The sequence below is a fragment of the Acinonyx jubatus genome, chromosome A3 (genome assembly GCF_027475565.1).
Source record: "Acinonyx jubatus isolate Ajub_Pintada_27869175 chromosome A3, VMU_Ajub_asm_v1.0, whole genome shotgun sequence".
Lineage (NCBI taxonomy): Eukaryota > Metazoa > Chordata > Mammalia > Carnivora > Felidae > Acinonyx > Acinonyx jubatus.
In genome coordinates, this window is record NC_069388.1 from 107,952,791 (window position 1) to 107,978,353 (window position 25,563).

General features: G+C 42.8%; 1 protein-coding gene across 1 annotated transcript; it reads right to left on the minus strand.

Moving 5' to 3' along the window:
• Nucleotides 1–579: 579 nt before the first annotated feature.
• On the minus strand, nucleotides 580–25,021 carry QPCT (glutaminyl-peptide cyclotransferase). Its single transcript, XM_027033570.2, has 7 exons — nucleotides 24,768–25,021; nucleotides 17,005–17,151; nucleotides 10,902–11,180; nucleotides 5,789–5,965; nucleotides 3,698–3,797; nucleotides 2,141–2,257; nucleotides 580–894 (listed from the first exon to the last, which is right to left on the minus strand). Exons 1-7 carry the CDS (start codon nucleotides 24,885–24,887, stop codon nucleotides 749–751), a joined length of 1,086 nt encoding a protein of 361 aa, XP_026889371.1. The 5' UTR covers nucleotides 24,888–25,021; the 3' UTR covers nucleotides 580–748.
• Nucleotides 25,022–25,563: the final 542 nt, after the last annotated feature.

The following is a 25,563-nucleotide window of genomic DNA, read 5'->3' on the forward strand; positions in this document are numbered from 1 at the left end:
GATTTTCTCCATTTTCTGATTTTTGACTGACTATATTCTTTTTACAATAAAAACGTTAAATTTGTAAAACACTATCAAAATCGAACTATAGGAGTGCCTGGCTGGCTCAGTTGGTAGAACATGTGACTCTTGATCTCCGGATTGTAAGTTTGAGCCCACATTGGCTATAGAGACTACAAAAAAAATAAAATCTTTTTAAAAAATTGAACTATAAATTACATAAGTTTTTCATTTATGTATAAACAAAGGAATTCATGTGCCATTTAATTTTTATTTAATTTTTATGAAATAAAACCTACAAAGAGTTCTCAAAGAAATCTGAAGGTCTTCAAACTACATCTCTGTTTTGTATGATAAGCAAGAGATTCCCAAGTATCGAAAAAAATCATAAACCTAAGGTTACATGTTTCACATCACCATCATATTTAAGTACTATTTAGAAGACCATGATACTACATATATCAATCTGATTTAGTTTCATAGTTTCTTATCTGAGTTTTTTAAAGATACTTGTTTTCTGTTCTCCTAACATTTTTCTTCCTTTATCTCTCAATGAAAAGTAATGTGCAATTTAGGACATGATGTAAATCTAGGGTTTATTGATCACCTATTCAAAGACACCTACAGAATGAATCTATAGGATGGGAGGTTCCACATGGCATTTGTCTGGAGTAAGAATATTTTAGGTTGTGCTTTGACTTCTGAATGTGAAACTAGATACGATTACCATAAAGTTAAGACAGGATAATTACAAATGAAGATACTCTAACACAAAGACTTGTAGGATTTTGTTTAGATTGTCAACGGTTGTTTCATCCAAATTTTCTTCATTGTCATCCATGGTGTGCCAGACTTCAGGGAAAGGTGATGGTATCAGATGCAGAACTGGAACACCTAAAAAGAAAGAACCAACTTGTAATTAAGTGCTTATTTCCAGTGAGTAAAGAAGAGAGTATCATTCTTCAAGCGCAAGTCTGAGTGGGAGCTCTGTACCATGTAAAGACAGCTGATAACCCATCATTTCCTGTGTACCTCCTTGTACCTTACCCTTTCACTCCAAAGTCATTTGGCCATTAAACAAATGTTCATTAATTCAGTAAATAATTATAAAGCACCTCCCACGTACCAGTCCCTATTCTAGGAATTGAGATTTCATCAGTGAAAAGACCAAGCCCTGCTCATACGGAGCCTACATTCCAGTAAAGAAAGAAGCAAGGAAACAAATATAAAAATAATTTTAGAAAATGATAAAGATTCTAAAGAATAATAAAACAAGATAAGGTAATAGAGAATGAGGGGCAGACAGCTGGGCCAAGAAATATGTATTTAAGGTCAGGGAAGGCTTCTTTGAGAATCTAACCTTTAACTAGAGACATGCAACAAAGGAGAAAGCAAGCTGCGCAAAGATCTGGGGATGAGCATTCCAGGCGGCACTATTCGCGAGTGCAAAGGCCCTGAGGTGGGAGTGTGCTTGGCCTGCTTGAGGAACAGCAGGAACACAACGTGGCTGGATCAGAGCAATAATCAGAGAGAAAAGCAGAAAGAGATGTTGGAGAAGAACAGAGTCAGAAAATGGAGGCCCTTGTAGGTCATGGTAAAGACTTTCGGTCTTATTCTACATGATGGCAAGCCACCAGAGCTTGGAAGCAGGGAAGAAACAAAATTTGCTTTACATTTTTAAAAGATAACTCTAGCTCCTATGTAAAGTATAGGGAAGCAAAAGCAAAAGCTAGAGACCAACTGGGAGGCCGTGGCAAGAGTCCTTGAGTTGATTTAGACTTCCACCATCGACATCAAGGATATTGCTTCTCTATTAAGCAAAAAACACCAGAGTACACAAACTGTAAGAATATTGTCTTACTCTGTGAATGAGAAGGCAAGGTCAGTGGAATATGAGCTTTTATAAATATTCTAGAATGAGGGTGGAGGCTCAAGGATTTGGAATGACTTTCATGAAAAAATAGAAACCATAAGATACTTAGTAGATGATTTAATTTATCAAGAAATTAAATGTAGTGGCTCCTCATCCTTCTAGATTGTTGCAAATACACACAAAAGACAATAAATATAAAATAAGTAAAAAATGCATATATGCACGCACATGTACACACACACACACACACACATGTATACACATTACCTCTTCTTAAAAATGGGATATGGTCATCCTGAATCACACCTCCATAACCGTAATTCTGGAAATACCACCTCTCCCACGAGTGATCCTTGAGCAAACCTAATTTGTGGAGTTCTTGTTCTGCAGATGATAGACAGCAGATGATTATCTGTTCTTATCTGATCAATACTCAGAATGCATAAGGACTTTGAACTCTTGGCACATGTGGTCATCGTTTTTTAAACAAATTACAGCAGTGGGCACAACTACAGCCATGACAGTAAACATCTAGGCTGAACTTGGGTGTGGACGTTCAGTAGTAGTTCAAGGAGAGAAGAGTCACACGTGGCTCTAACATTACAGGTGAGAACCTCCTTAGAGGTAGATACCAAGTAGGACAATGGAGAGGAATAGACAATGAGAAAACCAGAGGAAAATGGCGGCGGGCGGGGATGGGGGGTGGGGGTGGGATACATAGGTTTACCTGAGACTCCGTTCAAAGTTTCTCTTATAATATTCTAGATTTGGATATTGGCAAATTTTGAACTCACAGCAAAAGTATGAATGAGATGGCAGTGTTTTTCTCGCTGCTTAGAAAGAATACAATTCTATCCTGCTCCAGGAAGTCCATACAGTTCCTAAGGAATTCCTAGTCTGAAGCACTTGCCTCAAAAGCAGGCCTTCTGGCTTGGATTTTATCATAAAATTATCATAAAATTATAATTTTATCATAAAATTATCAATATTATCTCATCTACTTCATCTCTCCCTGAGGCCAATTGCCTTTTTTTTTTATTGGTGTGTGTGTGTGTGTGTGTGTGTGTGTGTGCGCGTGTGTGTGTGTGTGTGTGTGTGTGTGTATGTGTTATGGAGTAGGAAGGGATAGTGGAGGTATGAAGGGAAGAAGCTATTCCCCTTTTCCTTCTTCAAGCCCTATGCCTCTGTCTTGAGCTATAGATATTTTGTTTCTTTGCCTGGCCTGGCTTGACCTGGTCTGGACTAGTCTACTCTCGTTTAATTGACACTAACCTGTCTCTAAAATGACTTTTGAAGGATCTTGGCTTTCTCTTGCATCCGATCTCTTACTTCCTTAGAAAATAGAGATTGTTCTAGATTTAAAGGAAAATCGTGTCTGAATAAGGCAGGAAATAAAAGATGACAAAGACAGAGATAAAAAAAAAAGAGAAAGAAAAATTAAAGAACATCTTTTGGTATCATAAAGACATAACATTCATCATTAGCCAGCATGTTTTGCTGACTGGTTTTCCCTAGACATGCATTCCATATGCTGCAAACAGGACTCTGGGAAAATAGTTTCAAACCATTGCTAGGGATGTGCAAATATTAAATGTAGCACTGTATGTTTCCATTTCCAAATGCAGTCTCATGCAGGAAAATAAAGGAGCCTACTAAAAAAGATAAATAGGAACAATAAACTAATAATCAACAAAGCGAGAAAAAAAGCCAGCAAAGTATATTACATCTTCAAATCACATATTTAAATCATAACTTTTGAATTTTAAAATGTAGTTTGGTGCGTAGGAAGGAACTAAGTTGACTTTTAGTGACAGTGGTGCTTACCAATTGCTTCAAGTCTATCAAACCATCTGGCAGAGTTTGGGAAAAAATTGGGAAATGTTGGGTTGGGAGCTCCAATTAAATCCAATAAGACCAATAAATCCTAAGGGAGAAAATAACATTGTTTAATCACTGTCACCAAAACACGTTTCAGATCCACCAATGGGAGAAAAAAAAAAAAACAGTCAAAACTAACTGCACTTCAACAATTGAGAATAACCTAGAGAGCTGTATAAATGAACAAAAGGTTTAATAACATTGTAAACTAATTATTTTGAAGAACTTTAAAAAATCTTGCTTATGCAATATAGACAAATGGCAAAGTGTAGATTGTTTGTGTCTGTAACCCCAGAAGGATATCACTCAAGAAACATTAGAAAGAGAACATTTACATAACATTTTACAGATTAAAAAAGAATATTTATCTTTATTTTCAAATAGGATTCCAAGCCTGTCTGATCATCTCTTCCATTCCAATTAGTCCTTATATCCTTAGTCTGCAATGCTACAGCTGCGTATAGGAAAGCACTTGTGTAGTAACTATTTACTCCTCAAGGCAGCATCTTGGAAAAACTTCTTGACTACGAGCTCTGTGACCTTCTGTCTCTGGATCTCCATTTCCTTTTCCATCAAACCAGAAGCTCAAACTTGCTGGTCTTTAAAGGCGTCTCCTGACGATAAGCCTCCATCATTGCCCCAGGGTTTCTCATTTGAGCCATAAAACATCAGCAGGCTTGAAGACTCCCTGAAGACTACTTCCCACATTAAGAACTCCTGATTTATATCAGTGAGACAACATGTGGGTAGATACGTAGCACAGGTCCTGACCCACAGTACATAAATACTTGCAGAGTTTATGATTCTATAGACATAAGATCTATTAACTTATGGATAATGATCAAATATATTCTTGGAGGGAAAATAGGTTTGTTTGAAATAAGAGTATGTTTACAAAGCATGATAAGCTACTAAGAGGTCCCTCCCCCCTCCCCCCCGCCCCCAGGGAAGAAAATAGTCTTCACCATCACTATGGATTCATAGATTTGGACTCATAAATAAATAACTTTGTTCTTCCTACTGATCAATCAGGTCTCTCTCCTCCTCCTCTGAACCCTTTTTAGCCACTTGGTCCAAAGGAATGAACGAGGTGCCAACCATATTCCCCTGACCCATTATAAGGTGCCAACAGATAACAGGATGGAGACAATGCCAACATGATGTGTTAGAGCCACAGAGGACACTGAATGTGGCCAGTTGGACTTACAGGGTGAAGGTCGGTGATATGGCAAAGGACAAGGATGAATGGAAGGAGTTAGAAATAGACTTTCAGTTCACAGCACAGGGATGGATGAAAGCACAGGGAAGCAAGAAGTCTCAAGAGCAGCATGAAGTTACCAACTGGGGTTAGTGAGGACATAAGACCGAGTGAAGGTCAAATATGGGAAGAGAATCAGGATAGGAAGAGAATTCAAAGGTGGAGTGAGGGACTAGCAATGAGGTTTGGGCCCAGAAATGGAATAAAAATGGGGCTGTGTGCTGCACTAATTACTTGATAATAAGAACAGGATATTAAGGCAGCATCGCAAATGTTTCCATCCCCATGGCAACAATATTACACCAAAACAGACACGTCCAACACAATGTCCCCTACACATTTGGAGTCATTATAACACTTTGAAGCCACCAAGGAAATTCTTCACTCCCATCCCTATACCATGTCTCACTCCCCCTCCAATTCCCAAGACCCAAGCCTCCTCAGGCTTTGTAGAGAAGCTTCAAAGAAGGGATTTGCTCTCACCATCTCTATACAGAACCAGGGAATGTGCTCCCATTGGACCGAACTGAACCTGGGATGTTTCCTTAATCTAATTTTTTACGTCATTTTAATTAAGCTCAGTCAAACGTAACTTCTAACCCAGAATCATTCTTTGTAGCTCTGGGATTCCTCAAAAGCCCAATGCCTGCCAAAGAATGTTCTATAATGAACGCTCTGTTCCAAGAATGCCGTGGCATTTTTAGGTCTTTAATTGGCTTTAGGTTTGGCTTTGACACAGAGCCCACAGCTGCAGCGCCATGAAAATTCCCAGGACTGACCATGCCGTGCAGTTGGTTGGTGTCTTTGGCTCCAGGTGGGTGCGGTGTCGATGCCATCTTGGGAGCTAAGTGCCGAGATCCATACAGAGAATCTCGAGGAGACCAATGAAGAAAAGCCTCTTCCCCATCAAAGAAAATCAGCTGGAGTGAGAGATCTGGCTTGGAGTCTGAAACATTCTGGTAAAAAGAATAGTAAAAAGGTAGCAAAAATACTGTGAGGGTTTAAAAAATAGCATACGTTCTTATTAACTGGGCAAAAAAGACAGATATGCCATGAAGAAAAGGAAGATACCAAAGCAAGTGAGAATATGCCAAAATGTATTTTGTACCACTTTGCCTCCAAAAGTCATCCCATTCCCCATGGTCTTCACCCGTGTAAGTCTCACTTTCTCCTACTCCCTCTGAAAATAGAAGTCTTATATTTTTTTCTTACTCCTTAGAGAACCTAGAAACTATGAAACTGTCATGGCAGACACAGAGACACCCACCCAGTTCCCTTCCAGAAGGATATGTTGCCCCTGCTACCAAGAGAGCTGTCCACAGGTCTTCGGCTATTAGTTCTTTTAGAGATTGCCTCAGCCATAGGGGTGTCCTATATCCAATGACTGATCTAAGCAGGTCCTGGCGGCTCTATGGGGCCACTCCACCTCCAGAGCTCCCCAAGGTTGGCTGAGCCTGTTGTTGAACCTGCATGGTGGATTGACTTCTGCCTCTGCCTAATCCCATTTCTCTCCCCTCCCTGCTGCGGGTGTTAAACCAGGGCTACTCCCTTAGGAATGACCTAAATGCTAAACTCCACGTCAGTGTGAAACAACTGCACATTGTCCTTGCTGCCCACCTTAACTGAGTCTGCAACTTTTTCATTGAATCTAGGCTCAAGGATGCACCTTAGGAATGCAACAGGGACACAAAGAATAATAATTACAGCCTCTCTTTTGAAAGAGTCTACACTTCAGCTGGGTTAGGAAAGATAAAACAACATGGACAATGCATGCCAAGGGTCACAAATGGAACACCAAAACTTATGTGGGAACTGGATAGAAAGACAGGTCAGATCCCTGGGGTGTCAAGGAAGACTTTATGAGCCAGGATTCAAGCAGAACTTAGAAGGGTCAGGAAGATTCTGATCGATTTTATACCTTTCACTGTCTGCTCACACTTTTCAGATTAGTCCTTCTGGTACCTTAACCCCCACAGTCCTTCAGCCCCACTGAAATCCCTGATCTATTGAATCCTTCACCTGTTCACAGTCCTTCACTCCCATGAAGTCCTCACTTCCCTCCATATTCACCTTAAATTCCACAGCCAATCATTCTAACCATTCCCTTGCATACATGCTCAGTTCCCTGGCCTCTCTCTGCCTTGGCCAAACTCACACGGCAAAAATATAACCTCTAGCCCAGCTCTCTGCCTACTCTGTGCCTGCACACAGCCAGACCTCGCTGAAGAAAGATACACAACCATTTGGTCTCTGCACCTCAGTACAGCACTGGGGGACATGCTCCCATCAGACCGAACTGAATCTGACATCTCCCTAATCTTTAATGGACATAACTTCTCCTCTTATCTCTCTAAAGATATTTAAAACAGTGTCCCTTTAAGTTACCTCCTGCTCCTTACGCTCTATTTTCTCTGAGTTCATTTTTCGTATTGTTCGTATTGGTCTACTCTTTCTTTCATGCTGGAGACTGTCCTCAAATGTCTGGTCGTCCTTTGTGTTCATTCATATCAGAGAATAAGGTACTAAAACACTGATCAGAGACAGACTGGTTGGCTTCAGCGCAGGGCAATCTGGTGCCCCGTTGGGTGTTTTTCACTGAGCACCTCCAGATCTTGGGTCTTTTTCATGAGGTAGTTCACACTCCCCAGAGAAGGAGCATCCGGTTTGCTCTCTGAGGGGCATAAGCTGCGTGCTGGCTTTCTCATGCTGAAAACAGGGAAAGGCTGGGGACCTCACTGCTCAATGTGCAGACTTTCACCTAATCTCCTTGACTTCCATGGGAAACTTCATTCCTATCCTCCTCTGCATCTGGTGTCCCCACATCCAGAACCCCCCTGGTTCAGTGTCTCCAGAAAAATTATCCTGTCCTCTCCTGCAAGGCTACTGGTGGCATACTCACCCATCTACCAGAGATGGGGTGGGAATCTATATACCAACTGGTCCTTGTGCAGACTAACAAACACTCCCCTCCCCAGCCCCCGGCCTCACTATCTCCACCGATCCCTGAGCCACTCCAGGATTTTGTCAGGGAACCACTGGCTTTTCCATTTCCTCCTCGCTCTGGAGGCTGTGATTTCTCTCTACTTGGGTATGTCATTCTCCATTTACCTTCTGTCTTCATATTGTGGTTCCCATTAACACATGTTCCCTAGTTTCTTCAAATATGGAATTTTCCTGATTGTTTTAGGGTGATTTCCTAAGATGGAAAAAAATGTCTTTATCGTCTGAAAACTAAGTTATCTTTGTATGCTAGTCATTGCAATTGTTTTAATATTGCTAACTGGTTGCAAAGTTCTAGTTCCAAATCAAACAGCATAATAACGAAACACCAGCACAGAATAAGACTGCCCGGTACCACAGACATTCTGCTCATGTCGGGGCAGAAACAAAAGCAGTTTTCATATTCTACAGGCTTGAAGGTTCAGATGCCTCCCTGAAATTTCAACAGCTGAGTGATTCCAGAGGTCAGCGCAACGACTCACTTTCCGTCCTCCAAGCGTCTGATCGTTAAGACAGGAGTAGACCGTGTAGACAGTGATTCTGAGTCCTGTGAGGCACTTTGCTCTTTTTGCTTCTTTTCAGGATTAGCAGGAAAATAACTGTGGCCTTCCACTTTTGGTAACTCAGTCTAGCACCTTGGAGCTAGGAAAATCTGGTTTGTGAGGGTCTTTCAGTCTTTCATGGTAATGTGATAAATCTAGTTACCAGTGTCAACGTAGCAGGTGAATTATCTGCAGGCTTTCCCCATCCAAGGTTGTATCAGCTAATGCCACAATAAGAGGGTGTAAAAACCCACCCCAAACCCAAGTGGCTTAACACAACACTCATGTGTCCTCCCAGGTCTGTAGGTCAGCTGGAGGACTATTGATCTAGGCTGGTTGGAGAAGTTCTGCCTCACCATGCAGTCATGAAGGTTGGCTGGGCTCCACACGTCATACCCTCCCCCTGGGACTGGCAGGCCAGCCAGGGCGTGCCCTTATGGTGGCGGCAACGGCATGAGACAGCAAACCCAATTGTGCAAGCTCATTCCCAGCCTCTGCTGGTATCACATCCACTAGTATCCCATTGGCCAGGACAGGTCACATAACCACGTCCGGAGTCAAGGAATGAGAACGTACCACCTGCTACAGTGGGAAGGCACAGCAGGGTTACAAGGGAAAAGACGGGAATGCATAACTGTAATCTTATTCCTGGAGGGGTGCATGCAGTTGGAACAATAATCCAGACTATTCTGCCATCCTCAACCAGGTCACATTCCACTCCCACGTACCCAATCCATGACAGCTGAAGAGCTTCCAACAACACCTTAATACAAATTTAGTTAAAGTACCCCTGGAAAAATGAATCTGATACTCTTCATGTTTCCATCAAACGTGATCCATTTTTTTTTAAATGCCCACATCACTGTTACTTCTATGAGAAAGAATAATTAAGAGAATGTGTGGAGCGCCTGGGTGGCTCGGTCGGTTAAGCATCCGACTTCGGCGCAGGTCACGATCTCACGGTTCGTGAGTTCAAGCCCCGCGTCGGGCTCTGTGCTGACAGCTCAGAGCCTGGAGCCTGCTTCGGATTCTGTGTTTCCCTCTCTCCCTGCCCCTCCCCTACTCGTGCTCTGTCTCTGTCTCTGAAAAAATGAATAAACTTTAAAAAAAAAAAAAGGAGAGAGAATGTGTGTGTGTGTCTGTGTGTGTTTTAATGAGGATGTCCACCTAACAACCTATTTGGCCCTTTCTGTTTCTGGTCACTATAAGCAGGTCTGAGCTCCAGAGAAAACACACCCACTATATAGACTGTGCCTTTCATTTAATGTCCTTAGAATGTAAACATGGAAAATTAACCTTTGATATCAGCTTCTGAACTCCCTCAACCCAATTGCTGGGGAAGGGTACTAGTTAAAAGCAGGACAGAGGATGGGACAAAGACATTATAGAAGGTTCAGGAAACAAAACAAAACAAACTAAAAAAAAAATAGTGAAAAGGATACTGAGAGGTTACAAACAATTCTTGCTTTCAAGTTCAGCATATCCAGCAAAAAAAAAAAAAAAAAAAAAAAAAAAACAGAACCAAATATCTCTATTCCTTCCATTACAAGATAAACCTTTTATTTCTTTACTCCCATTGTAGCAAAGGCTGGCCCCTTCATAAAACTCTGAGGGAGAAAAATGCATTTGCTGCCTGTGATCAAAGTTTTTTGTTTTCGCTTTGTTGTGTTTACTTGGTTATGAGTGATATCTGAACAATATGTCTTCATCTAGGTTAGCACTTTTTTCCAATGCACCCTTCAGAACACAGAGACTGAAATAGCATCTGAGAGTCCCAGAAGTATTTTGAGCTGAGAACGTACAAAAGCTCTGCTATGCTACATAAAATTGAGCCGAGATTCACAGATAATAACAATAATGCATTTCTGCTCCAAGTTTTTCATCTTGATATGTCTGAAAAACCCACTCTCTACTTCAGAAGCACTTTTCAATCAACCCTTTCCCCCCAACTCAAGAGCCACACCTCTCAGATTAGGAGGTTGTGATGTTTCATGGCTACATGAACAAGAAGAAATAAACATAGTTCTCATACATACGCCTGTACCAACCATCCACCCTCTTCATTTTTTGCAAAGAAATGTTGCATTTAATTTAATGTGCATGCAAAATTAAGCAATTAAGTGCCACTGAATAAATTCACTGTCATGTATCCTAGGTTTATCGTCCATGGTTGACATTTCAAATAGTGTAATCTTCCAATTAATATTCATTCAACCTCATGTCTTTTTGCAACAAATTATTACAAAATGTACTGAAAGTCTACATTTCTAAATGGCCTTCTTACTCCCCCAAGGATTCTAGAATTCACTCTGCATTTTATTCCCAGAATCTTCGAGACAGAAACAAATACCTTCAAGGAAAGGAGTTGCTTGTCTAAAGCCCGGGCAAGTTCCAACAACATCGCGCATGGCACTGCTGAGTCAGTGGCTCCCACAAACACCCTGTTGTCCCAAGGGGGAAAATACTTGGAGTCGTAGTGACAGGCGAGGACCAGGTGTCGTTTAGCGGTGGGATTGAGGGTGCTGATGATATTTGAGAAAGATCGGTACCCATAGGGTGTCTGACTCAAGAAGGTGTCTATTTCCAAGACCCAGTCGGCTTGAAGTCTTTGAATTCTCTGCATGATGTGCTGATCAAAACAAAAACCAAAATTTCAGATCTAGACAGTTTCGATTGGTTCACTGTATATATATATATGTATATATATATATATATATATATATACATATGTATATATGTATATATATATATACACACACATATAAATTTATGTGATGTCTTTCAAGTTAAAAATGCAATACGTGGTTATAGAGTTAATAGCAAGGGTGATTAAAAGAAAAGCTATCCCTCTCCCTCTCCCTCTCCTTTAACCATACCCCTGCCAAGCAATCCCAACGCACTATTGGTATTAACTGATGTTAATAGTCTGATGTATATCCTTCCACATCATCCTTATTGTTTATATATACATATACTAGTACACAAACACGTATTTGGCAAAGGGGTACATGTTTTTATAGGAATAGAATCTATACATTATTCCGACCCCTGCTGGTACTTAACAATACCATCGGGGTCATTTCTACATGTCAGGAGAGAGACCAGTTCAGTATGTATTAAAGTCCACTTTCAATACTTCTAGGAGGCTGAGAAGGCATTTTGAGAAGTCAGATACACCGAGGTCCTACAGATCTCAACTTCTACCCTAAGTTCTTTGAAAGCAAGAACTGCAAATGGTAACTCTTTTGTCCCAAGAGCACAGCATGTGCCCCAAGTTCAGCAAATACTTCAAAATGTAATATACGCTAACAAAAGATTCTGATGGTATAATGTCCCACAAGGGGATTTCTGGGGGATATCTGAGGTCCCGCCCACTTTAAGAATCAATAAACAACTCTGAACCATAATGACACATCAAGTAGTTTTCCTCGGCACCAAAGGTGAGTTCAGACCCCACTACAAACGGTAAACATAAAGAAGAATCTGTTTTCCTATCTCTCCTCATCACCTAGGAACTAATGAATCACACAGTGGCTGATCGGAAGCAGATGGAAAAGAAACACCACTTCCGAGACTGGCCGTGTCTTCCTTCAGAGTCTAGACTTCATGGTGTGGCAAGTTACGGGGAGGTCACTACTGTTCCATTCGCCCTTTCCTGCCTTCATTTCTCCTTCACTTCATGTTTCTCAACTAGGTTTCATTTATTTTATTTTATGTTGAAATACTGTGTACATCTTTGTAAGTGTGCCTTAAAGGATCTTTTAAAAAAGTCAGACGACAAACTAACCATCAACAGGACTGGCAATTTGTTGCACCATGAATATCCAGTAGGGAAGGACCGTGAGGTGACAAACATATAACTCATAATCACTGGAAAAGAATCGAGGCTTGGTTTTTGGTTGTTTTTTCCCCTACCCCCAAGGAAATACAAGATTTTCTAGCCTACCCAACTCTTGTATGGCCTGTCATAACTAATGTGACAAGACACGTAGGCAAAGGCTTTGGAAAAACTGTGGCAGGAAGCTTCCAGGAAAATAACCAAACCAGAACGAGGACACTGATTCCCCATTCAATTCTGTAAAAGCCAAATAAACAAACGGTTCCCTGGTACTCATTCCCTGCTTTCTGCAGTGATGCGGACTTTGGCCACAATGGCATGTGTACACAGTCCCTTACCTTTTGTATTACAAGTTCACAAGTTCTCTTTCCAAATAATGAAAAGAAATATTAATAACCTTTCAAATAATTAAAAGAAATCGTCATTCATATCTCATTCACTTTGTTTTCATCCACAATTCTTAATACTGGGCTTTGCTCACAGTAGGCTATCACTAAATATGGTCTGATTCTAACTAGTAAGTTATTCTCAATGAGAACAATAAAATTATATGATATCAAGCTTGGGGAGCTTGAATCGAGACAAATCACTGTGCATCCAAGATCGGCTTTCCACAGAATATGAAAATAAGTTATTCCCAGACTTTAGGGAAGAGAAATTTTTCCATAAAGGGGTCATCTTTAAAAAAAAAACAAAAAACAGGCGTATATTCCAGAACATCTGGTATCCAGATGATGAACGATTCCAAATCAATAGCAGCCTGTATGCTTACAGAAATGAACTGAGATTTAAAAATATGTATCTGTTAGCTTCATTCAGCTGAAGTCTCACACACAAACTCATTTCTCAACTACTAAATAAGTTGGGGACATAATTTCTGATTATCTTATGTTGACACTAAAATCCACAAAAGCCTCAGCAAGTGTCCCCAAAAGAGTCCTCTCTGAAGGAATCTTCTTTTTTTACTCAGTGCAAATTTTTTTTAATTATCTTAGCAACGAATTTCTTTATAAACAATCGTATTGGCTCCATAATCTCATTAGGTCACCAATATCCCTTGTTGTGCCTTTGGCTTTCAAGCTTAGTCTGCAAGTTCCCACTGCAATTCTCTAGAGTGGGCTCCCCAAACCACCGCTCTGCTCACTAGAATGCCCTGAAACCAGGTAGGGAGTGCTTCCTGAAACTAAGTAGCAAGAACCCAGGCCTGCCAGGAGTGCAAAGGGCAGTTCAGAATATAGATTGTATTTTGGACTATTCTAGATTTCTTTTTTGGACGGGGAAGGGAGAAAAAGACAGAGAGAAAGAGATGGATGGATAGAGAGAGAGAGATGAACACAGAGATAGACGGACATTGAGTAGAGCCAAAAAGAAAAGGATACAGAGATAAAGGTGGAGGCGAGGAGAGAGAGTGAGAGAGGAAGAGAAAGTCAGACATAAATATGACATTCTACTTCCAGGAGGGAAGGCCCCAGGCATTGTAGCTTAACAGTAGTGAATGATCCTGGGTCTAATTTAATTTCACTTAAATTCTTATTTCCAGGTTCCAAGAAACAATAACATTAGCAGCCCAGGTTTGTTTGGAGGAAGCAGATTCTACGATGTTTGTCCCAAGTCTACAAACATGTCATTCTCAGGATGCTGATTCCTGACACGGGGGACGTCAGGTACCTCCTCCTTCTTAGACATGTTGGTCTCCCAGGCTCCATGCTGAGTGCTCTCCACACGGGGCCCTCCACTCAGGGACAGCCCCACCTTGGGCTGAAGAAGGCCAGCTGCCACTTCTCACGTGTACTGTGCATCTACAGGGGATTTTAACCCCACAGTTTGTAGCTTGCCTCTTTTAGACAAAGTTTCTGGCTTGCTCCCTACGAAGATTTCATCATCCTGATTTTTTAGTTATTTTTTTTATTCCTATCTCAGATAGAAATTACCAAAAAAACCCCCAAAATTTCATGCCTTCTTATTATTTATTCTACAAATAAATTATCTCCTAAAAAAATAAAACTTCTAAAAATCCAATAGGCGTCTTTAGGCTCCATGATGAGAGGCAGTAAAAATGGAGACTCTGGGACATCGTTCTCATATTATTCTCTGAAAAAGAATCCATTGCAATGCACATCTTTATCGTCAACTGCACAGGTCAGTTCAATAACCAACTTTCTATCAAGTCCACGTATCTTTAGATTTGAGAGTCTTCTCTAGCTACAACCCTGAAACGCCATAAATTATAAAACATCGAATCCAATGCTCCAAAAGGCCTCAGGAAAAAAGCAGATTTTCCACCATTCTTGTTTGGATTTAGTTCTGAGTGACAGGTCAAACTGAGTGCATTAGTGTGTAATTCCCTCATCAGAACCCAAGTGTCATCTATCTCATCTTTTTTTTTTATTTATTTTGAGAGAGAGAACTCGAGTGGAGAAGGGGCAGAGAGAGAGGAAGAGAGAGAGAATCCCAAGGAGGCTCTTCATGTCAGCACGGAGTCCAATGTTGGGCATCGGGGCTAGGAGCTAGGATATCATGCCCTGATCTGAAGTCGGATGCTTAACCAACTGAGACACCCAGGCACCCCACCTCAGTTTTTTAAGTTTATTTTGAGAGAGAGAGAGAGAGAGAGAATCCCAAGCAGCACAGCTCTGCAGAGCCCAACACGGGGCTTGAGCCCACAAACTATGAGATCATAAACTGAGTTGAAGTCAGACTCTTAACCGACTGAGCCACCCAAGTGTCCCCACCTCATCATCTAAAGTAGAAACCCCTCTCTTTCCACAGCTTAGACAGCAATCCTAGTGATTTTCAGGACACCTGGGTAGCTCAGTAGGTTAAGCTTCCAATTCTTGATTTCAGCTCAGGTTATGATCTCATGATTTGTGAGATCGAGCCCCACATCAGGCTCTGCGTGGACAGCATGGAACCTGCTTGGGATTCTCTCTCTCTCCCTCTCTCTCTCTCTCTCTCTGCCCCTCCCTGGCTTGTACTTGCTCTCTCTCAACATAAATAAAAAATAAACTTAAGAAAAAAAGAAAATACTTGGGAGATGAAATCCAGGAATATCATTGAAATGAGAGGTATGTATCTCACTCTCCAACTTAGGCAAGAGAAGAGCCAGAGCTGGAGACATTTATGAGCACACACTGGTTCCCCCCAGCCACCGCTTTTCAGTGATAGGATTGTGAAGTCAAGCTGATTTGGGTCCAAATTCTGGTCTCATCACTATTATGTTTATAACCTTGAACAAGTTAACTCATATACCTAAACCTCAGGCCTTTTGATCTGTAGCACTAGGATAATAATAGTACCCACACGACAGCATGGTTGTGAGGACTGAATGCAAAAGTCCATGCGAAGAACTCCATAAAGTACCTGACTTCAAAAAACAGTGCTCCATGAAAGTCAGCCATCATCATTATTATACCTCGCCCCGCCTAAAGGTTAGAAAGAACTAAGGCGCTCTTTGGGTCTCCACCATCTAATTCCTTAGGAGAAACAGGTGCTTGGTTGGAAGACAGGTGCCTAATGGGGCAGCAGACAATGGCTATCTGGGTTGGATGTTAGAGGCAGAGTCATATACTGGGTACAAGGGATGAGCCCAACGGCTGTGTTGCTGGACCTTGCAGGTGTCACTCTATCACAGAAGTGGGGTGCCAAGGTCTTTTGCCTGGAGAGTTAGGCAGGTGGAGTACTCTCAGAGGAGGATTTGGGGGGTCAGTCTCTCCCCATTCTTTCCTGAGCTGCCCCTTGAAATGGGGCTATTTTGAAAAACATTCATTCAGAGGTGGGATATCAGATTACTTAGGAAGACTGGCACTAAGGAGGCAGAGACACAAGGTCTAGCCCAGCTATGGTATAATTTACCCTCCATAGCAGTGTCTTTCAAACTGCAATGGTAAAATCAGTGAATCTCAAAATCAGTTTACTGGGTCATGACCAGTATTAAAAAAAAACAATACAGAACAAACTAGTAAAGTAGAATTAACGATATCAGAGCAAATCACAGGTAATGCAGGTAATAAGAGTGCGGGTTTTTTTTCATGAAACTTTGGTGTCAGTTAAATCTATTTTTATACTTGTGTGCACAAAATGTAAGTTTTTTTAACTTTGCTATTTTTTTTTAACATGGATCAGAATCAGAAGTTTGAGAAACACTGCACTGGAGAAAGTAGCTTATAACTGATCTTGACTTGCCCTCCAGGGAGAATACAATTTTCCAAGAGGAATGAAGGCCTCATAGGACAGTAAACCCACTCTTGGCCAGAAACTGTCAGTTAAGAACTGCTTAGGGCTAGTGACGTTGGGTGGTTAGGGTCCAAGAAAACGTGCTGGGGTGCCTGGGGGTGTATTATAGAAATGACCAAGAGTTGAATACTTAGTACCCTATCTCATGTTGTACCCCAACAGAGATTTCACACCTAAATTGATTTAGATGAACATGTATCACTCAGTTCAGAACAGACATTTACTCTCAGTTGTTTGGTTTTTTGAGTTGCTTATTTTGGTGGATGCTATGATGAGATGACAGGTCTGAATATCAGACAACTCAGAACTTGGGACATGATATTATCTCCCACGTGCAAGCAAAGTGTTCAGCAACCTCCAGATTTGTGTGCTGCGTCCTCACCTGGCGAGCCGCATAGCTTCCAGGGGATCCCGGGTATCGCTCTATCAGCAACGGTCGTAAGTCATTTTGCCACATTGCTGAAATACTGGTGCCTTCTGCAACTTGTCGAAGAGACGATGAATTCAAAATGGCTGGTTGGTGATAATTCTGAGGATTAAATAACATCATTTAACTGGCTATCATTTCATAACACGGTCAGGACTTATCCTGAGACATTTGCAATAGAAAACTATTTCTTTTGAATCTCAAACTAAGGAGATAGGTCTTATGCCATAAAGTAAGTTAAACTACTCAACTTTCAAATTGGCCCATTAGATCTAGAAAGTTAAACTAACTGTTTTGGCAGCTTATTTTAAAAAGAAAATGGGGGCACCTGGGTGGCTCAGTCAGTTAAGCGTCCAACTCTTGGTTTCAGCTCAGGTCATGATCTCACACCTCGTGGGTTTGAGCCCCACATCGGGCTCCACGCTGACAGTGCAGAGCCTGCTTGGGATTCTCTCTCTCTCCCTCTCTCTGCCCTTCCCCTCCCTCTCATTCTCTCAAAATAAATAAATAAACTTAAAAAAGAAGAAAACCTAAAATTACATATGTACTTCTCATTATATATTTTCGTTGTAGAGCTCTAAACTAGATGATCATTGAAATTCCTTTCAGCCAGAGTTTGATGATTCTATAACCCGCTAAATAGTACACTTTTTATCTTCCCTTAAAATTATTTTAAAATTCTATTAACACTCACATTCATAGGAACATTTATATATTAGCTGAATTAACCTTAAAGAGCTAAATAAACATAAAAATTAAATTTGCTTTTTTTTTAATGTATATACATATATTTTTTGAGAGAGAGAGAGGGTGCGCGCGCACACACACACACACACACACACACTCAATGTGAAAGCAGAGGAGGGGCAGAGGGAGAGGGAGAATCCCAACCAGACTCTGTGCTGGCAGCACAGAGCCCAATGCAGGGCTCCATCCCACGACCCTGGAATCATGACCTGAGCCAAAATCAAGAGTTGATCGCTCAACCAACTGAGCCACACAGGTGCCCCTCAAATTTGTACTTCAGATATAACCTCACACACACTGTATTTTCTTGTGACACTAGTAATGATGAATCATCGATTCATTGCGTGTTTATCAGGCACTCAGTAATGGAATGTGTTACTCCTCCCCTAGGTAAGTGAGTGATTGATCAGCTGATTTCTGCCCTAAGGGGAATGATGAAGGTCATATAGGATATTAAGTTCTTCGGAATGCAAAACAAACTGAAGGAGCCTTTTCTTCTTCACGGTTCTTTCCGGCACCAGTGTTGGTTAAATATGTCTCAGTAATCACGTAGGTATTTCCTCTCCAAGTGGCTGGTGAGAAACTCTGGAATTAAAGAATGCTAATTGCCAATCACTTATACTCATCTATACTTTGCTATGTCTCAACATTACTCTCCAGTGTGATCATGCAGAGAACGTGGGCTGTGGGTTCAGACAGACCCTCTCAACTCAGCCCCCCACCACTCACAAGGTGTGATTCTGGTGAGTTACTTAACCTCATTAAGGCTCAATTTCCTCATCTGTAAAGTGGAGGTAATAACACCTACTTCCTAGAGTAATTATAATTACGTGAGCTAACATATATAAGCCACCATAGTAAACATTCAATAAGTTTTCATTCTATTACCTTCTATCATACATGAAAGAGGTACAGAATTTAGAGCTGGAAAGACACTTAGAGATGATCTAGTCTAACCTCCTGAATTTATGTCAGTGGAAACTGAGTTTTTCTTAGAGAGCAGATGATTTTCCCAAGGTCATAGGAGAGCTCCAGGTAAGTCCATGAAAAGATCCGGGTTCCATGGATTCCCCCTCCCATGCCCTTCTGCTCTGCCTCCCTGCCTCATCTATGAACCTCCAGTTACTCCCAAATGTGGATGCTGTGCCCAAACATCTTAAGGTTTATCTTTGTTTACTGATAATACATTTTTAAATATACGTCATAAATTTGTCACCTCAGCCTTTCAATTCCCTGGTATGTTCAGGATCTCAGTCCTTATGTTAACTCTCAGCACTTTGAAGTAGAAAGCTGAAGCTAACAGACAAAACAGAAATGTGAAAAGGGCAAAGAAGAACCTGGAGGCAAGGAGTGGGATGGTTTCTATGGTTAATTACTACTTGACCAGGCCAACAGGAGCCTGTCTGGTCTCTCCTGCTGCCTCACCGCCCCCAGGCAGGGCCACTCGCCCCCAGGGCACCATGCTTCAGTCACCCTGGCCTCCATCCAGGTCCTGGGACCATCCAGGTCCCAAAGCAGTGTGAGACTCTGACCTGTTGAGGCTTTTGCCTCTGCGGTGATTTCTGGCTTCCAGGCTCTTCCCTCTCTCTTCACCTAACTCAGGTTATAATTTGGAGACCCCTTTCTTGTGTGTTTCCTTGTTTAACATCTGATTTCATATTGGATATCAGCTCCATGAGGGCGGGAACTATCTTTACTTTCTAGTCTTCCCAGGGCCACACAGTGCCCTGGGCATATTGAGTACTCAAGAAATATTGGGTGAACTCATCAAATAAGGTATTGACAGAGGAACTACCTCTCTCAAATTGTCTTCACTAAGACGATGCTTATAGAATAATAGTGTAAAATGGGCATTATACATATCAAGTCAGTTAAATGTACAAGCAATCATAAAAACAGGAAAACAAGAAGCTACCTACTGCAAAGGGCCAGGAAGTGCTATGATTCAAGTTTTGTGGTCTTTGCTCTTTTTACATTTCTAACAGTCAATGCTTGTGATGCTTTAGAGTTGGTTTGGCCCGGGGCAGTCTCTGCGATAACCAAGAACTGTTGTGTCGGGAAGGCTGTCTGACCAGTGACTCCTTTTCTGTTTAGTGTCCATTACTCTATCCCAGAGCCTACCTGGTCACCGTGGACAAGGTCCTTCACTGCATGTCCACAGCGGGAGGAAATCAAGCTCATGTTAAAATGGGCAGTTTATGGAGACTCTAGAGAGTTCTTAAGAGATTTGAGGAAAAGCAGGAACAAAATAAATAACCCTCCAGCATCACTAGCTGTAGCAGATATCCTACATGAAATATAGTTGAGAAACAGCACCAAAAAATGCTTAAGCCCTTCTCTCAGAACCCAATAAACATAAAAATCTCTGCAGAGATCAGAGGAAGGAAAGAGAGGAGAAACCTGGACAGAAAGTGTGGGCTGGACATGAGGAAAGTAAATGAGGCAAAAACAGTGTTGAGCTTAGTGCTAAATGCAAACCCCCAATTAGTCTAGGATTATTTCAGTTAAAAGGCACATCGACAAGTTTTCTTTAGTATAGGCATTCTCAGAGGAATGAGTCTCTATTACAGCCCCTGCTTTGTCTTTTCAGCCAGGCAGAAAGGACAATAAGTCTGCTTTGGGTGACAAGAATCTTTCAGCTAAAAAAGTGTGAACCAGATATCCTGAAACATCTCCTCTAGGCTAATCACATGATGCTAGGCCAAAGAGGTTTTTAATTACATAATTTGTAGGGCTGGCCCAGCTTGCAGGGGGATCTGAGGTCCCAAGCCATTGAATTAAAGAGAGATCATTACAGAAGCCCAGTGATTTCAATTCTAGTTCCCATCCCATATGAGTGTCTCCCAGACAGCGCTCAGGTTAACTCCTGTGTCTACCAGTAAATTCAACCCAGCCAGCATTTACAGACACCCTTCCAGTGTGTCCGAAGCCCCCGGCATGACAAATGCAGTTGTGGAGAAGTTGAGAACCGAATAAGGTAAAGTTCTGCCTTCTTTGAATGCAATGAGCCCTCTAGCTAAAAGAAAAGCAATGTAGGCTTTGAAACGACAATTCAGAGTCAAATCCCAGGACCCTGGCTTACTAGCTGTGACAAGGAAAGGTTTACCTATCTGTAAGGATGTCAGAGTACTCACCTATCAGGAGGTAGAAACTAAAAAATGGCATATTTTGTCTTTCTTCCCCTACCAACACCCAGCCTATCACTGACCGCCCTGTCCCCTGACTTGGAGTCTCCATTGTTGCTTCCCTAAGAATCATGGAGGGTAGATGGGAGAATGGCTAAGAACTTTTAAAACCATGGAAGAGGGGAACCCTAAACGCTCAGAATATGTGTGACTCCAGAAGCAAAAGTGTGAAGTACTGAAGACAGCAGTAGCAGCTTGCCAGAGATGACCATGGAGGAGAACCCCTAGGTGAGGCCAACCCTCCTGCATCTCTTGCCTTGCTTCAAAAACTCTGCCCCTCCACATCCAATATGACTTGAAATTTTCTACGTCACCCTTGTTATAATAAAGGAAGATTCTACCAATGCACGGAGTCCCAACTTTATGATAAAGTTTGGAAACAACCTAAATGTCCAACAGTAAAAGGATAGGCAAATTATGGAATGCTGATGATTTTGCAATTATCAAGTGATGCTTTCAATGGGTTTTATCGGTTCAAGGTAACACGCATACTTTTAAGCGACATACTAAAATATAAAACCATATATGGAGCATAATCCCTAGTAAGAAATAAGTATTCACATGTGTTATTTTAAAAATAAATAATTAGTGTTTATTGAGCATTTACCACATGGCAGCACTGTGCTAAGTACTTTAGATGGCTAGCTCAATTCTCACAAAAACCTACAAGACTGATATAATTGTTGTCCATTTCTATAAATAAAAATACACACATATATACATGTGTATGTGTGTACATATAAATATGATATATATCTATAGAAAGAAAGAGGGAAGGAGAAACAGGAGGTAGGGGAGAATGAGCGAGAGAGAGAGAGACTAGGAATAAAAACATCAAAACGGTTAACAGCAATCATCTCCAAATGTGGGATTATGGTCACAACAGTTTTCTTTTTAGTATACTTTTCTGTATTTTCCTCGTTTTCTAAAATGAGCACATGTTAACTTTATAATGGGGAGACTTCAATAGAAGCCATACTTTTTAACTAACAGCTTCCTTTAAAAAAAAAAAAAATGCAACTTTCCTAACAGCCATTCATCTTCCACACCTAAGGGAGGACTGATTTAACAAGATTCCTTTTAACAGTCAGTTGACAAAGTTGTACCAAAGGAATGGGTCTGTACCAAAGAAATAGGATTGGGGATCAAGGATGGGACAGGATTCCAGAGAAGTAGTTTTGGAATAAGGCCCAAGCCCCAGATAATTAACCTTTAAGCTCCACGAGGGAGATCCGGAAAGGGGCTAAATAGGGAGAGAAGGTTCCAGAAAGAAACAATCTATTCTGGAATTCCATTTAGGATCCACTCTGACCCAGGAAAGGAGAAATAAGCTCTTCCTCTGGTCCCCCCAACCCTCCCACCAGCCCCACCGTCCTTCACTCCCTGGACACTGTTCCCTGTACCCTCAGCCAGGACTCATCTACCTTGGAGAAGAGAGTGGAAGAGGAAAGATGAAGGCTCTTCAGTTCGCTGGTGTAGCCATAGTCAAGTGTCCTCACCTATAAATTGGGGATGAAACTTCTCTCCTCCCAGGGGCACTATGAGGTTCAAGTGAGATGGTTATACATGAGCGTCCCGGAACCCAGATGTCAATGCCTCTAAATATACACCTGTGGGCCCACCTGAGAATCTAACCATTTATACTACTGCCTCTATGGGAAAATGTTTGCAGGTTTCAAGCAACCCAATCACAGTCCCCCGAACTCAACCACCAAGTAGGGTTGAACTGTTTTATGTAGTAGATGCCACTGAAAGAGACACGCCTTTACTTCAAAGCAAAGGAAACAGATTTCAGAATCAATGTTTTCTTTACTGTACCTCACCTTTTGGCAGACCAGTGTACCAAGGGCACACCTCAGTGATTAAAATAGTTAAATGCCACATATGGCAGGAAGGCATGTGTTTTAATATGGACCAACTCACTTCCCAGGCCACAAGCTGTACTGGACATCTGAAGGACTTTATGTAGGCCTACCGAGTAAGGGAGGAAGGAACCAGAAACAGAACCGTCATGGTTAATCTTGTCATTTGCTCACACCATTTGAATGTACTCTTTTTTTTTTTTAATGTTTATTTATATTTTTGAGAGAGAGAGACAGAGTGTAAGCAGGGGAGGGGCAGAGAGAGAGGGAGACACAGAATCCGAAGCAGGCTTCAGGCTCTGAACTGTCAGCACAGAGCCCCACGCGGGGCTCGAACTCACGAGCGGTGAGATCATGACCTGAGCCGAAGTCAGACGCTTAACTAACTGAGCCACCCAGGCCCTTGCTTACACCATTTGAAAGCATACAGTTTCCTAGTAGAACAGTATTTAGAAGCTTCTTAAAATAAACATAAAAGGGATTTACCCTTTCAAAGACTTTTCTCAAAAGTTAGTCTCGTTAGTTTTAAACATGTCCAGAATCCAACACCTTCTCCCCCCTAGAAATACACCCTGCCTACAAATGATGCCCAAAGAACAGCTCATTCAAATACTCCCTATCTCACTTACTCACCCATTCAGATGTATCAGAAAAACACAGTTGGTGTGGCTCCACATTCCGGTTATTAATGCCCCCTTCCCAATTTCTGATCAGGAAGGTACCCAGGATGAAGTGAAGAAGGAAAGGATTTAAGTGTGTAATTCAATGTCCCTTAAGGGACCTTACTCCTTCTGAACGCCCACAGAAATTTTTTCTTATAATGCAGTTATTCTTGAGTTTGCCTTCCCACATCCTCACCAGGTTCCCTGTGGCTGGTGGTCTCCACATGTAGGTCGGGGCACATTGTGGGGTCTGAACCGTGAAGCTAAGTAAGCATAACCCAGAGAACTCAAGCAGGCTATTCATATGCACATGCACGCGGCGGGGTGCGAGTCCACGGGTGACCACACAGGGCCCGTGCAGTTGCCAGTGTGCCCTGTAATCCCAACGTGCCAGCAAATACAAGCATACTGTAAGCATTTAAAAGTTCTGCTCAGCAACGCGGTCAAGGTTTATAACCCTGGACTGCTTTTTCTTACTATTTTTAAGGGCATTTTACTCCGATATCGTTAAATATGCATAATTCCCTAGCAATTTCATGATTTCAAAACTGTTACACAAGAAAAGGAAATAATTTTGAACCTGTTTACTGCACGCAGAGGAAGCTTGCCTCCTAAGTTCCTTATATGAATTTCCACCTACAACCAGATACATTGCTCTGACAATTGCATTGCCTCTCTTAAGGGGAAAAAAAAAATTTTTTTTAAGTGAAGCTGGTCTCCAGTTAGAGCTGCTCCGCTTAAAAAACCTAAAGCAAACGGTAACACGCGTCTGTCTCGAGACTGCACGGAAACTCCAGCGTCCCAAGGGCGTCCGCGGCTGCAGCGGTGGGGGAGCAGTAGGCACACCCCCAGGCGCGCCGGGCACCCCCGCGCCAGCCGAGCGCCGCGACCGCTGGCCTCCCGGGTCCCGAGTGGGCGGCGGCGAGGCTATGCGCCCTCACCTCCCCGCTCGGCCGCCGCCGGCTAGACACACTTCCTGTGCCTATCACTACCCGCATCAGACCGCAGCCGAGGGGAGGCTGGTGACATCACCCAGCTCCCGAGGCTTCTCCAAAGCAGTCCCGAGGCCAGCGAGGCACCCCGACGAGGACGCAGAGCTCCGATTCCTCCGGGTGCCCGTTGCGGGCACGGCTGCCTGGGCCGCGGACGGCGACTCCGCCTGCCTCCCCACCCCCCTCGCGAAAGTGTGGTCGCCCGGTCCCCGGTCCCTGCGCGCGCGGCACGAGCCGCCCAGGTGCAGTCGCGCAGCGGCAGCCGCTCACCTTCTCCTGGGTCCAGTCTGCGGCGCCTCGGCTGACCCCCCGGGCAGCCAGGGGCAGGGCAGCCGCCAGCAGCAGCAGGTGGAGGGTGCCCACGGCGCGCCGGTCCCCGCCGCCTGCCATCTCCGAGGCTGTCCAGGCGCCGGCTCCCTGGGCCACCGGCGGTCACGAGCCCGGGAACGCGCGTCCTTCGCCGTCCCCCTTCTCCACCCTTGGGTCGACTGCGCCCGCCTCCCCATCGCCTCCCTGCCGCCTCCCCACTGCGCGGCGCAGGCCGGAGACGCAGCTCTCCTCCCCCCACCCCCAACCCCCGACCTTAGCAACCCGGGGGCTGGGCTGTCCTGGGAGGCGAAAGCTTCCGAAAGAAGGGAAGGGAGCCGGCCACTTCCTTGTCTTGGAGAGGAAGGAAGAAAGGAAGAGACAGGGAAGAGGCGTTTTTATGATCTCCAGTGCCATAACTGGGAATAGAAAGGGGAGGGACAGTTCATCACACCCTGTGAGGTTATGGAGTGTTTTCCCACAGCTCTGCAGGAAGGGGTGGACAGGGAATCCACATTTACTGTACCAGGCACTGTCCTAGGTGCCTGGCTCTTCCCATGTCCCCTTATGTGATCTTCATAACCAACGAGGTAGGTATTAACCCCACTTTACAGATGAGAAAACCGAGACTCAAACCCTGTACAAAGCCTGAACTAGAACCCTCAAAGTATTTCCTTTACAATAGCCCATTATATCTTTTCTCTTTTCTCACAAGTAGTTGCCTTGCCTTATAGGCAACAGATCGTCATACTCACAAACT

Coding starts and splice junctions, on each gene's coding strand:
- QPCT (XM_027033570.2), bottom strand. CDS start 24,887: ATGGCAGGCGGCGGGGACCGGCGCGCCGTGGGCACCCTCCACCTGCTG. Junction 17,152..24,767: donor CAGACTGGACCCAGGAGAAG/GTGAGCGGCTGC, acceptor TTTAATCCTCAG/AATTATCACCAACCAGCCAT. Junction 11,181..17,004: donor GAAGCTATGCGGCTCGCCAG/GTGAGGACGCAG, acceptor TGTTTTGATCAG/CACATCATGCAGAGAATTCA.